Here is a 13,746-nt window from a genome sequence, read left to right as displayed (position 1 = left end):
CACAATTACTTTCCCATTGTTCCTCAAAGCAGTGTATGATATACAATTTTGTAGCTCTGTGTCTCCGCTTTTTTTTTTCAATGTAAAAAACACAATTTCAAATTTGCTACTTATGCTACATAAGACCGAATCAAAGAGGTCGGTCATGTGCAATGTGGGAACTCCTTCAAGACAGTTGGGAAAGCATTCCTCATGAAGCTAGTTGAGAGAATGCCAAGAGTGTGCAAAGTTGTCATCAAAACAAAGGATGGCTACTTTGAAGAATCTCAAATATAAAATATATTTTGATTTGTTTAACACTTTTTTGGTTACTACATGATTCCATACTTTTCATTTCATAGTTTTGATGTCTTCACTATTATTCTACAATGTAGAAAATAGTAAAAATAAAGAAAAACCCTGGAATGAGTAAGTGTGTCCAAACTTTTGACTGGTACTGTATATTTTAAGATATATTTACATATGACATATAAGTTATAAGTTTACATATATTTACATATAAGTTATATATTTCATAAATATATTTTGGACAAACAGTGTACATGTAAATACATTTTTAATTCCCCAGCATATACAGTACCATGTCAAAAGTTCAAGTTCAAGGGTTTTTCTTTATTTTTACTATTTTTGAATAATAGTGAAGAGATCACAGCTATGAATAACATATATGGGATCATGTAGTAACCGAAAAAGTGTTAAACAAATCTAAATATATTTTACACTATGTCTGCATTGTAGTCTGCAAGTAAAAGTTGTCAAAAATATAATTAGTAAAGTAGAGATACCACAAAATCTACTTAAGTACTACTTTAAAGTATTTTTACTTAAATATTTTACACCACTGCTGCCGGGTTGGGAAGACTAAAATATACCTAAATATACCTACCTAAAGCATCTAAACTGAAACACCCATTTCAGTAACGGGTGTGTTAAGTTCAAGTAACAGATTGGGGGGGGGTGGGCACAGTTTAAATGTGGCCTTACTGCTATTAGCCCATACAAATGCATTGAATAACAGATTCACAATATGGAACAATAGATAATCCCCAAAAAGGAGTCATATTAGTGTGTAGCACAAACTGTTCGGATGCTACAGACAGAAGTTGTCAGAACGGCTGTACCAACTTCAGACAAGTCCCAAGACGCTTGTTCAAAACAGAGAACACCATCTTGTTCGTGAAAGTCTCATCTTTCCATAGAGGGGTCATACTAGTTTGTAGGCCAAACCGTTCAGAGAAGACCAATGTTTCAAGGTCTGACAAACACTGCTCTAGCTCTGCCCCTGCAGATGTGGAAGTGCAACATCGGCGGATGAGGTGGATTAAGACACATCCAATGTAAACTGATGTCTCTAGCTTAAACTGACGGACTTTGATGGGGATTTTTCTTATTATACTAATTATATATATTTTTTTTTCAATATCTAGACATAGATATTGAAAATAAAAAAAAACATTTCTAAAAAGCAACCTGCAAAAGAGCATGCTGGGAAATATGATAATGATGGGCGTAGTTTTGGTTTAACACTTGTTATTAACACCAACATAGTTTTTTTAATTAAACACCTGAATCAACACTAGAAATGTAACACAGAAAAATCAACATTAGGTAACACTGGCCAATTTAACACCCTGATTGAACAACAGCTTAATAAGCAACAACAGCTGGTGTTCACAAAGTAACACCACATCACGTGTGTGTGTGTGCAGGTGTTTGCATGAGTGAAAAAAATCAGTCCTGACTCCCACACATGCAGCAATCTGCACCAAAGTGTTTGTGCTTGTGTGTGTGTTTAAAGAGCACCTCTGCAAATTCTCACAAAATGGACTGCACTACAGAGGGGGTTAATACAGTTGCTGAATATCAGCTAATAGACAAACTGATAAATCGAAGAAAAAAAAGAAGAAAAAAAAACATAGATAAATTGATTGATGACTTTAATCAATATGAACCACAATCATAGTGATTTTTATGCCCAGGGAATACATCATTTTTGAATATCAGTAAGGTCTTATTCATTCTCCACAGTGAAATGTCAATAGTCTCCAGTGGGTACTCGAAAATATTATGAATGCCCTACTGGGATGCTTGACTACACATACAGTATTTGAAATCTGTATTAGTGTGGTCATTAAAATTGTTCATGATTATTTATGTTGAAAATAAAGTTTTATTTGTCTTTATTGTGCAATAAAAAAGTACAAATCAATTCTGGTTATTGGTGCAGTATTTTGGTGTAGTGTAGTGTATGGTGTTTGTCTGTGTACGTGCATACGTGTGTGTGTGCGTATCTGCAGTAAGCTCATGTTTAGGTTGCAGTGACACACACACACACAGGCCCTTAGACACTGCACCTCTCGCTCTCCCTCTCTCCTTCTCTCCCTCCCTCTACCCCACCCCCCACTGCATATGTTATACAAGAGTTACATAAATCCTCTATCAACCCCTTCAGGAGAATAACCTTAAAACTAGTCCCTGCATGGTAGGACTTGGGCTATTTAATTAAATATTCAGTCATCATTATTCAATATCTATGAACATAATCAATATGTAGTATCTAATCATAGACCCAGAAATGTATAGACGGCAGCATTTTTTGCCCCACATCTTGACATACTGTAAACTACTGTATGACATCATAAAAACAACATGCCAGTTTAAAAAAATGTGAATACAAGAGAGGTAAGACAATTTGTCCTTTAAGAGATGACACAAAATCACAAGAATATACACAGATTAACAACAAGTCTCTGAGGGCCAGCTAACCAAGTTCAATTTCTAAACAACATAATTCTTACAAGTAATGCAATAGAGATCAATGGAAAAATTGTGGAAAGTGCCAACTGTACTAATAATAATTTATTAAAATCTATTTAGAAAAGCTATTTTTGCAATAAAGATGGAGCTATAATAGCATTAAAATAAAGACATTTTGATATAATAACGTAATCTATTACTATAACATTTACACTGAACAAAAATATAAACGCAACATGTAAAGTGCTGGTCCCATGTTTCATGAGCTGAAATAAAAGATCACCAAAATTTTCCACGTGCACATTTCCCCTTTGCCAAGATAATCCATCCATCCAACTCCAACGTCTCTGCGGCCTCACAACCGCAGAGTACGTGTATGGTGTTGTGTGGGCGATCGGTTTGCTGATGTCAACATTGTGAACAGAGTGCCCCATGGTGGCGGTGTGGTTATTGTATGGGCAGGCATAAGCTACAGACAACGAACACAATTGCATTTGATCATTTGCAATTTGAATACACAAAAATACTGTGTTGAGATCCTGAGGCCCATTGTGAGGCCTATTTTTTTCAAGGTATCTGTGACCAACAGATGCATATCTGCATTCCGGGTCATGTGAAATCCATAGATTAGGGCCTAATGCATTTATTTAAATTGACTGATTTCCTCATATGAACTGTAATCTTAGAAATTGTTGCATGTTCTGTTTATGTTTTTGTTCAGTATAGTAAGAGAACCAAACAAGGCATCAGTATTTTTCACTCAAGGGGTCAGTCACATTTGAGGAGTTTTTTAGTGACCTCTGTTTTTAAATGAGGGAGATATAATAATAAAGGTGTATAAGTCTGATAGCAAGAGTGTGATTTCTCTTAACTGAAGTCATAGTACAGATGTTGAGAGTGTTATTTCTCTTAACTCAAGTTAAGTACAGATGTTGAATGATGTGATTCCATCAGTGTGCTACAGTAAAGAGGTGCTATAGTCAAGATGTTAGTGGTCTAGTAGCTATAGAGGTTGGTGTTGGTAGGGTAGGAAAGAGCTCCTATTTCAGAACCTGTATAGCAAGCTATCAGAAAGAGCAGACCCGACGGGCTTTATACTGCTCCCTGGAAAGAAAAGATACAAATAGAGGGGGTTTTAGAAAAATGTGAGTCTTCATACAATAAAGTTTAAACAAAACCAAGATTTGAAATTATAAATGTGGCACATACACACACTTACCCCATCATACACACAGACACTGAGTGACACTCTTTCTGTCCTTCCAACTATATACAACTACTGCCCAGTGCTCAAACATACACCGTATCTTATTCAGCCTTGCACACTTCTGTCTTATTCTGTAAACTGGAAGCATCTACCATTTATGAATAATATTGAATTGCATCCCTCAAAACAGCCTCAATTCATTGGGGCATGGACTCAACGAGGTGTCAAAAGTGTTTCACAGGGATGCTGGCACATTTGGACTCCAATGCTTCCCACAGTTGTGTCAAGTTAGTTGGATGTCCTTTGGGTGGTGGACCATTCTTGAAAACACACGGGAAACTGTTGAGTGTGAAAAACCCAGCAGCGTTGCAGTTCTTGACACACTCAAACCGGTGCGCCTTGCACCTAATACCATACCCCGTTCAAAGGCACTTAAATCGTTTGTCTTTCCCATTCACCATCTGAATTGCGCACATACACAATTCATGTCTCAATTCTCTCAAGGCTTAAAAATCCTGATTTAACCAGTCTCTTCCACCCAAATCTACACGGATTGAAGTGGATTTCACAGGTGACATCAAAAAGGGATCATAGTGTTCACCTGGTCAGTCCATAACCAGGTGAGCATGCCCCCATTCTCATCGACGGGGCTGTAGTGGAGCAGCTTGAGAGCTTCAAGTTCCTTGGTGTCCACATCACCAACAAACTATCATGGTCCAAACACACCAAGACAGTCGTGAAGAGGGCACAACAACGCCTATTCCCCCTCAGGAGACTGAAAAGATTTGGCATGGGTCCTCAGATCCTCAAAACATTCTACAGCTGCACCATTGTGAGCATGGTTGCATCACCGCCTGGTATGGCAACTGCTCAGCCTCTGACCACAAGGCACTACAGAGGGTAGTGCGTACGGCCCAGGACCTCTATACCAGGAGGGGTCAGAGGAAGACCCAAAGAAATCGCCAAAGACTCCAGCCACCCTAGTCATAGACTGTTCTCTCTGCTACCGCACGGCAAGCGGTACCAGAGCGCCAAGTCTAGGTCCAAGAGGCTTCTAAACAGCTTCTACCCCCAAGCCATAACAGCTAATCAAATGGCTACCTGGACTATTTGCATTGTCCCCCCACACCCCCATTTTTACGCTGCTGATACTCTCTGTTTATTATCCATGCATAGTAACTTTATCTCTACCTACATGTACATATTACCTAAATCACCTCGACTAACCGGTGCCCCCGCACATTGACTCTGTACCATTGCCCCCTGAATAAAGCATCACTACTGTTATTTTATTGTTGTTTTTTATTGTTATTTTTCGATTTGTCTTATTTTTTTATTTTTTTTATTAACTCTTATTTTTCTTAAAACTGCATTGTTGGTTAAAGGCATTTAAGTAAGCATTTCACTCTTAAGGTCTATCTATACCTGTTGTATTTCGGCATGTGACAAATAACATTTGATTTGATTTTGACATTGCAAGTGTTTCGTAAACTCAGTGTTTACACCCACACACACACACAAACACACACACACACAGCACAACCCCTTATTAACATCCCTGTGTGTGTTACCTGTGTGTGAAAGCCAGTGCGTTCTGAGACGGTTCAGGACGGGGCTCGGGTGTGATGTCACAGGGGTCATCTGTCCCATTGATGTTGTCCATGGCGGGAGGAGTCACAGGAGTCAGAGGTGAAGAGAGTTCACCTGCTGGCGACTCCTACATACAGGACAAGCAATCAATCCATCAATCAACATATAACTAAATAATTGTTTACAGTGCTTCTTATAAACCCATTAGTCTGAAAGTGCTGAACAGTGATTCTGGATTTATCTAGCAAAGAGCAAGCATTGTATGAGAATGAAATTATTTCAAATTAACCAAGTCATTTTTTCATGAGGAGATTCAGCAGTCATCTTCTTCCTCTGTTCGGCGTGAGAGAGAGATCGAGAAAATTGGAAATAAATAAATAAAGAGAAAACAAATAGAGAGAGACAGATAGGAGAATCTGGTGATAAGCTCCTAGCTCTGTATTACCAAGAGGACATTACTGAGCTGTTCTGCCTGCCAAAGCTTATTGTAGCTCAGAGAAATTGCAGATAAACGTTTATCTTTATTTCCCAAACAATTAAGCCTATGTGACCAAACTAAACATTTACACACTTTAATTACATGAAACAAAACAATTAAGGGGTTATAAACTGGCCATTGTACACACTCAAACCATGCACCACTTAGGGCTGACGGACAGAGATAACTGAGACTTAATCACTGTAGGAAATTACTTTCAGGACATTCCCATTGAAAGTATAATTTCATAATCTACATTCATAAGTGGCCTTATTGAAGAAGGCTGGGTTAATGTATGCTTATCATACTCTCAATGCTGTTCTCAGACTTCTACATGTGCAACAATGTCCGTTTCCATTGTGCTGACATATTTAGTGTAGCATCAAATCATTTTTGGATGGAGGAATCGGATGGAGGCACCATTCATCAGCATCCTGTTTTCTGTGCATGTAATGATGTGATGTAAACTGATGCAATGTGTAGTAAAATAGCAGGGTTTCCCTGGACTAGAGAGGGTGTTAAGCTGGTTTTTGAAGTGGTGGGACTCTGGGGATTGAATCTTAAAAACAACCTAATTTCTTCCATTTCTGTTCAAAGGAGGACAATTAAATATGCAGCGAAAACACAAAAATCTAACAAATGCAGGGATTTCCAAGTTCATATGTTTGTTGCGTGGTTCTCTTTTTTTCCAGCTGTTAACTTATGAAGTACCACAGCAGAGTGTTGTGACCTTTTTAGTGTGAGTACCTAAGAGGGAGCAGTGGCTGTGTTTTTAGTGGTGAATACCTGAGAGGGAGAGGTGGCTAGTTCCATCTTTCCATCTTGACTTTTTCCCTTGGCCTGACGTGCTGCCTCCTTATACTCTGAAAACTTCTCTGCAAACTGGAGAGAGAGACAGAGACTGGTCACATACTCTGAGAGGTAGAACGTAAATTTCTAGTTCTAATACAAAATATTTGTCACTTTAGGGTACACCTGTGCACACACAAAAAAACACACTAGTATGTTAGTATTAAGAGGGTAGAGGAGGTTGTCATTAGCGACCAAATGGGAGGCATCTGATTTGACGTCCAACATTTGGGCTATGGAATGGAGGCCCCTACCCATAATGCTTCGGTAGAAATGTGAGCGATGTACGTCAACCAGAGAATGGCACAGTAACCCTTACAGTAAAACCCATGCCAGTGCGCGGACACAGGCATGCACATAGAGACATAGTAACATCATAGGAACATTAGAAACATAAATAAACACAGACAAACTGGGTAAACTCCTCTTTCTCGATTCGCTCTCCCTCTCTCTCCCTTGTGGGAGGGGCTTAATTTATATTATGCCACCAGCTGTTCTCTGTCACACTTTCCAAAGTCCAAAGTGACTTACAGCTTTGTCATACATTGTGTCATGACTTTATTGTGAGGATCCAAAGGATCAGGTTACAGTGGATCAGCTCTACAGAGCTCTCTCTCTCCCACAGGGGGAAGAGGGATTGATGTGGGGTTTTTATGACACCTTACATCAATCATAAATTGTAAGTCAGCAGACTCCTAGTAATATAAACCCCTACTAGAATATCTAACAGTTAGTCATATAAACCCCCTACTAGAATATCTAACTTGAGTTTAATGGCCCCGACAGAGATGGCCGCTTCGCGTTGCTAGGAAACTATGCAGTATTTAGTTTTTGTACGTGTTATTTCTTACATTGGTACCCCAGGTAATCTTAGGTTTCATTACATACAGTCAGGAGGAACTACTGAACATAAGAGCAACGTCAACTCACCATCATTACGACCAGGAATATGACTTTCCCGAAGCGGATACTGTGTTTTGACTTCCACCCAGGACAATGGATCGGATCCCAGCCGGCGACCCAAAACAACGACGCCGTAAAAGGGGCAAAGCGGTCTTCTGGTCAGGCTCCGGAGACAGGCACATCACGCACCACTCCCTAGCATACTACTCGCCAATGGCCAGTCTCTTGACAACAAGGTTGATAAAATCCGAGCAAGGGTAGCATTCCAGAGAGACATCAGAGACTGTAACGTTCTTTGCTTCATGGAAACATGGCTCACTCGAGAGACGCTATCGGAGTCGGTGCAGCCAGCTGGTTTCTTCACGCATCGCGCCGACAGAAACAAGCATCTTTCTGATAAGAAGAGGGGCAGGGGAGTATGCCTTATGATTAACGAGACGTAGTGTGATCATAACAACATACAGGAACTCAAGTCCTTCTGTTCACCTGAAGGCTAATCTGAAAACAAGACTCCCTAAATTCTATCAGCATATCGATTGCGCAACCAAGGCTGGTAAAACCCTGGATCATTGTTATTTTAACTTCCGCGACGCATATAAGGCCCTCCCCCGCCCTCCTTTCAGAAAAGCTGACCACAACTCCATTTTGTTGCTTCCACCCTACAGACAGAGACTAAAACAAGAAGCTCAGGTCTGTTCAACGCTGGTCCGACCAATCTGATTCCAAGCTTCAAGACTGCTTCGATCACGTGGATTGGGATATGTTCCGTATTGCATCCAACAACAACATTGACGAATACGCTGATTCGGTGAGCAAGTTCATTAGAAAGTGCATCGGCGATGTTATACCCACAACAACGATTAAAACATTTCCAAACCAGAAACCGTGGAAAGATGGCAGCATACGCGCAAAACTGAAAGCGAGAACCACTGCTTTTAACCAGGGCAAGGTGACCGGAAATTTGACCGAATACAAACAGTGTAGCTATTCCCTCCGCAAGGCAATCAAACAAGCTAAGCGTCAGTATAGAGACGAAGTAGAGTTGCAATTCAACGGCTCAGACACGAGGTATGTGGCAGGGTCTACAGTCAATCACGGATTACAAAAAGGAAACCAGCCCCGTCGTCTGGCTCCCAGACAGACTAAATAACTTCTTTGCTCGACAATACAGTGCCACTGACACGGCCGCTACCAAAACCTGCGGACACTCCTTCACTGCAGCCGACGTGAGTAAAACATTTAAACGTGTTAACCCTCGCTGCAGGCCCAGAAGGCATCCCCAGCTGCGTCCTCAGAGCATGCTGGCTGGTGTGTTTAAGGACATATTCAATCAATCCTTATCCCAGTCTGCTGTTCCCACATGCTTCAAGAGGGCCAGCATTATTCCTGTTCCCAAGAAAGCTAAGGTAACTAAACGACTACCGCCCTGTAGCACTCACTTCCGTCATCATGAAGTGCTTTGAGAGACTAGTCAAGGACCATAATCACCTCCACCCTACCTGACACCCTAGACCCACTCCAATTTGCTTACCGCCCCAATAGGTCCACAGACGTAGCAATCGCTACCACACTGCACACTGCCCTAACCCATCTGGACAAGAGGAATACCTATGTGAGAATGCTGTTCATGGACTACAGCTCAGCATTTAACACCATAGTACCCTCCAAACTCGTCATCAAGCTCGAGACCCTGGGTCTCGACCACGCCCTGTGCAACTGGGTACTGGACTTCCTGACGGGCCGCCCCCAGGTGGTGAGGGTAGGTAACAACATCTCCACCCCGCTGATCATCAACACTGGGGCCCCACAAGGGTGCGTTCTGAGCCCTCTACAGTACCTCCTGTTCACCCATGACTGCGTGGCCATGCAGCAAACTCTCTCCAGAAGTTCAGTGAGGATCTCTGAATGATCCAATGTTGACCTAAATGACTAATGATGATAAATACAATCCACCTGTGTGTAATCAAGTCTCCGTATAAATGCACCTGCACTGTGATAGTCTCAGAGGTCCGTCAAAAGCGCAGAGAGCATCATGAAGAACAAGGAACACACCAGGCAGGTCCGAGATACTGTCGTGAAGAAGTTTAAAGCCGGATTTGGATACAAAAATATTTCCCAAGCTTTAAACATCCCAATGAGCACTGTGCAAGCGATAATATTGAAATGGAAGGAGTATCAGACCACTGCAAATCTACCAAGACCTGGCCGTCCCTCTAAACTTTCAGCTCATACAAGGAGAAGACTGATCAGAGATGCAGCCAAGAGGCCCATGATCACTCTGGATGAACTGCAGAGATCTACAGCTGAGGTGGGAGACTATGTCCATTGGACAACAATCAGTCGTATATTGCACAAATCTGGCCTTTATGGAAGAGTGGCAAGAAGAAAGCCATTTCTTAAAGATATCCATAAAAAGTGTCGTTTAAAGTTTGCCAAAAGCTACCTGGGAGACACACCAAACATGTGGAAGAAGGTGCTCTGGTCAGATGAAACCAAAATTGAACTTTTTGGCAACAATGCAAAACGTTATGTTTGGCGTAAAAGCAACACAGCTGAACACACCATCCCCACTGTCAAACATGGTGGTGGCAGCATCATGGTTTGGGCCTGCGTTTCTTCAGCAGGGACAGGGAAGATGGTTAAAATTGATGGGAAGATGGATGGAGCCAAATACAGGACCATTCTGGAAGAAAACCTGATGGAGTCTGCAAAAGACCTGAGACTGGGACGGAGATTTGTCTTCCAACAAGACAATGATCCAAAACATAAAGCAAAATCTACAATGGAATGGTTCAAAAATAAACATATCCAGGTGTTAGAATGGCCAAGTCAAAGTCCAGACCTGAATCCAATTGAGAATCTGTGGAAAGAACTGAAAACTGCTGTTCACAAATGCTCTCCATCCAACCTCACTGAGCTCGAGCTGTTTTGCAAGGAGGAATGGGAAAAATGTTCAGTCTCTCGATGTGCAAAACTGATAGAGACATACCCCAAGCGACTTACAGCTGTAATCGCAGCAAAAGGTGGCGCTACAAAGTATTAACTTAAGGGGGCTGAATAATTTTGCACGCCCAATCTTTCAGTTTTTGATTTGTTAAAAAAGTTTAAAATATCCAATAAAAGTCGTTCCACTTCATGATTGTGTCCCACTTGTTGTTGATTCTTCACAAAAAAATACAGTTTTATATCTTTATGTTTGAAGCCTGAAATGTGGCAAAAGGTCGCAAAGTTCAAGGGGGCCGAATACTTTTGCAAGGCACTGTATCTTTATGTACATATTCTTTACCCCTTTACACTTGTGTGTATAAGGTAGTAGTTGTGGAATTGTTAGGTTAGATTACTCGTTGGTTATTACCGCATTGTCGGAACTAGAAGCACAAGCATTAACATCTGCTAACCATGTGTATGTGACAAATAAAATTTGATTTGATTTGATTTCTGGTCTCTAGTATGGGTGATTGGAATATATGTCTGCCTTATGAAGAGTTTATCGCTCAAAACTACAACATCCAACAATGGACACAGGGACAATTATTTCATCCTCCGAATTTTGGTAATGATAAGAGATGGAATGTGGAAGATTGACTATTTTGTGATGTCATTAAAAGTTAAATGAAGACGTTATAACGACAATAATGTAACTTGAAGGGTTTTCATAATGTGTATCTCATGTTGACATACTTTACGTTGTGCAGAAAATATCCAGATTAAAGAGAATGTTTTTGTTAAGAGAAGACTGTGATTTTAGTTATCTAACGAGATCATAGTAAATTCTGATACATTGCCTCATAACTAGCTACGCCCCAGGGAACGCAGGGAGCGTGTCAGCAAGACAGAAATGCCCCCTTTCTACTCAAGGTTATAAAGCACTTGAGTTAAGAATTAACATATCAGACTAGAGGGTCTATGATTAGTCGCGATGCCGAAACGCAACATGAGGTTGAAGAAGACAAAAGAACCTCTTAACAAACAATGCCACGGTTGAGTAGCTGTGCTTAGTATTGTATCTCGTCAGAGATTTACACCAGAGAACGAAGGAGATGGCCATACAAAGAACAAGGCCGAACCTCTCTCACAAAGTGGAACTCGGCGCACGAAGGCCTGGGCCAAACAGAGAAACACCAAAGAGATACCCAACGACGACCTTCAACATGTAAATACATGCCTTACACTTCTTACCCATAAGATCGTTAGTTCGGGGCAAGGTATCAGGGAAAAAGTAAGTGCAGTTTACAAATGTATCCAAGTGTTGTTTCTCTTTCTCTCTCACTCTCGCTCTCTCTCTTTAAATCTCCATCTTGTGTAACACGTTATATTATCTTGCTCCGCTAGGGACCTGTTGTCATCGCATTACGTTTCTAATCAATAACCTATACCGTGTGTGTGTATGTGAATCTTATGTTATCATTTAGCTTGTTAGTAAATAATTAAATACATTTGTGTGGTACGGAATGATCAGTGAGACCCGGGTTTGTGCAGATTCACGGAGTCTACGACTGATATGAGGAAATTATTAATTGATGACTGGTATGATATGTATATACAGTTGAAGTCGGAAGTTTACATACACTTAGGTTGGAGTCATTAAAACTCGTTTTTCAACCACTCCACAAGTTTCTTGTTAACAAACTATAGTTTTGGCAAGTCGGTTAGGACATCTACTTTGTGCATGACACAAGTAATGTTTCCAACAATTGTTTACAGACAGATTATTTCACTTATAATTCACTATATTCCAATTTCAGTGGGTCAGAAGTTTATATTAAACAGCTTGGAAAATTCCAGAAAATTATGTCATGGCTTTAGAAGCATTTGATTACGAATCTTATAGCTTGGGGGTAGAAGCTGTTTAGAAGCCTCTTGGACCTAGACTTGCTTCTCCGGTACCGCTTGCCCTGCGGTAGTCTATAACTAGGTGGCTGGAGTCTTTGACAATTTTTTGGACGTACGCACTGCCCTCTGTAGTGCCTTGTGGTCAGAGGCCGAGCAGTTATGCAACCCGTCAGTGATGCAACCCGTCGGGATGCTCTAGATGGTGCAGCTGTAGAACCTTTTCTTCATGGTGCAGCTGTATAACCATTTGAGGATCTGAGGACAAATGCCAAATATTTTCAGTCTCCTGTGGGGGAATAGGTTTTTTCGTGTCGTCTTCACGACTGTCTTGCTGTGCTTGGACCATGTTAATTTGCTGGTGATGTGGACACCAAGGAACTTGAAGCTCTCAACCTGCTCCACTACAGCCCAGTCGATGAGAATGGGGGCGTGCTCGGTCCTCCGTTTCCTGTAGTCCACAATCATCTCCTTTGTGTTGATCACGTTGAGGGAGAGGTTGTTGTCTTGTCACCACACAGCCAGGTCTCTGACCACCTCCATATAGGCTGTCTCATTGTTGTCGGTGATCAGGCCTAACACCGTTGTGTAATCTGTAAACTTAATGATTGTGCTGGAGTCGTGCCTGGTCGTGCAGTCATGAGCGAACAGGTAGTACAGAAGGGAACTGAGCATGCACCCCTGAGGGGCCCCCCATGTTGAAGATCAGCGTGATAGATGTATTGTTACCTACCCAAGGCCCCTGGGGTGAACAGCTCATACAATTTCATAGAAATTACATGGAAACAACGTTGATTCAACCAGTGTGTGCTCAGAGGGTTCATTATTACTGGATTACTAGTGGAATATTGATTGAGAATTTATACCCAATGTTAATATCCCTAATCATGAAATTAAGACATTAATGATTATAAGACTAAGAACATCATTATTCTGATTATTCTCTCTATGTGTGTGGGTGTGTATATGTGTGGATGCGTGTGTATGTGTGGGTGCATGTGTATGTGTGTGTGTGCGTGTGTGGGTGCGTGTGTGGGTGCGCGTGTATGTGTGGGTGCGTGTGTTTTTTTTTAAATTTCACCTTTATTTAACCAGGTAGGCCATTTGAGAACAAGTTCTCATTTACAACTCG

General features: G+C 41.1%; 1 protein-coding gene across 4 annotated transcripts in view; it reads right to left on the bottom strand.

Annotated features, from left to right (window-relative positions):
- The window catches only part of homer1b (homer scaffold protein 1b), a 124,841-nt gene that overhangs the window by 57,823 nt on the left and 53,272 nt on the right, over positions 1 to 13,746 (bottom strand). For 3 of the 4 annotated variants that reach the window (XM_021606787.3, XM_021606786.3, XM_090238179.1), the window contains 2 exons: positions 6,819 to 6,914; positions 5,536 to 5,681 (listed from right to left, as the gene is read on the bottom strand). In XM_021606787.3, the coding sequence (XP_021462462.3) occupies positions 5,536 to 5,681; positions 6,819 to 6,914 (242 nt within the window). Of the gene's footprint in view, positions 1 to 2,683; positions 3,862 to 5,535; positions 5,682 to 6,818; positions 6,915 to 13,746 lie in introns of those variants that run through there. The other variant, XM_090238181.1, reaches the window with a different exon arrangement.

Source organism: Oncorhynchus mykiss, chromosome 6 (genome assembly GCF_057628025.1).
Source record: "Oncorhynchus mykiss isolate SJ-2025 chromosome 6, ASM5762802v1, whole genome shotgun sequence".
NCBI lineage: Eukaryota > Metazoa > Chordata > Actinopteri > Salmoniformes > Salmonidae > Oncorhynchus > Oncorhynchus mykiss.
This window is presented reverse-complemented; position numbering and strand designations above follow the sequence as displayed.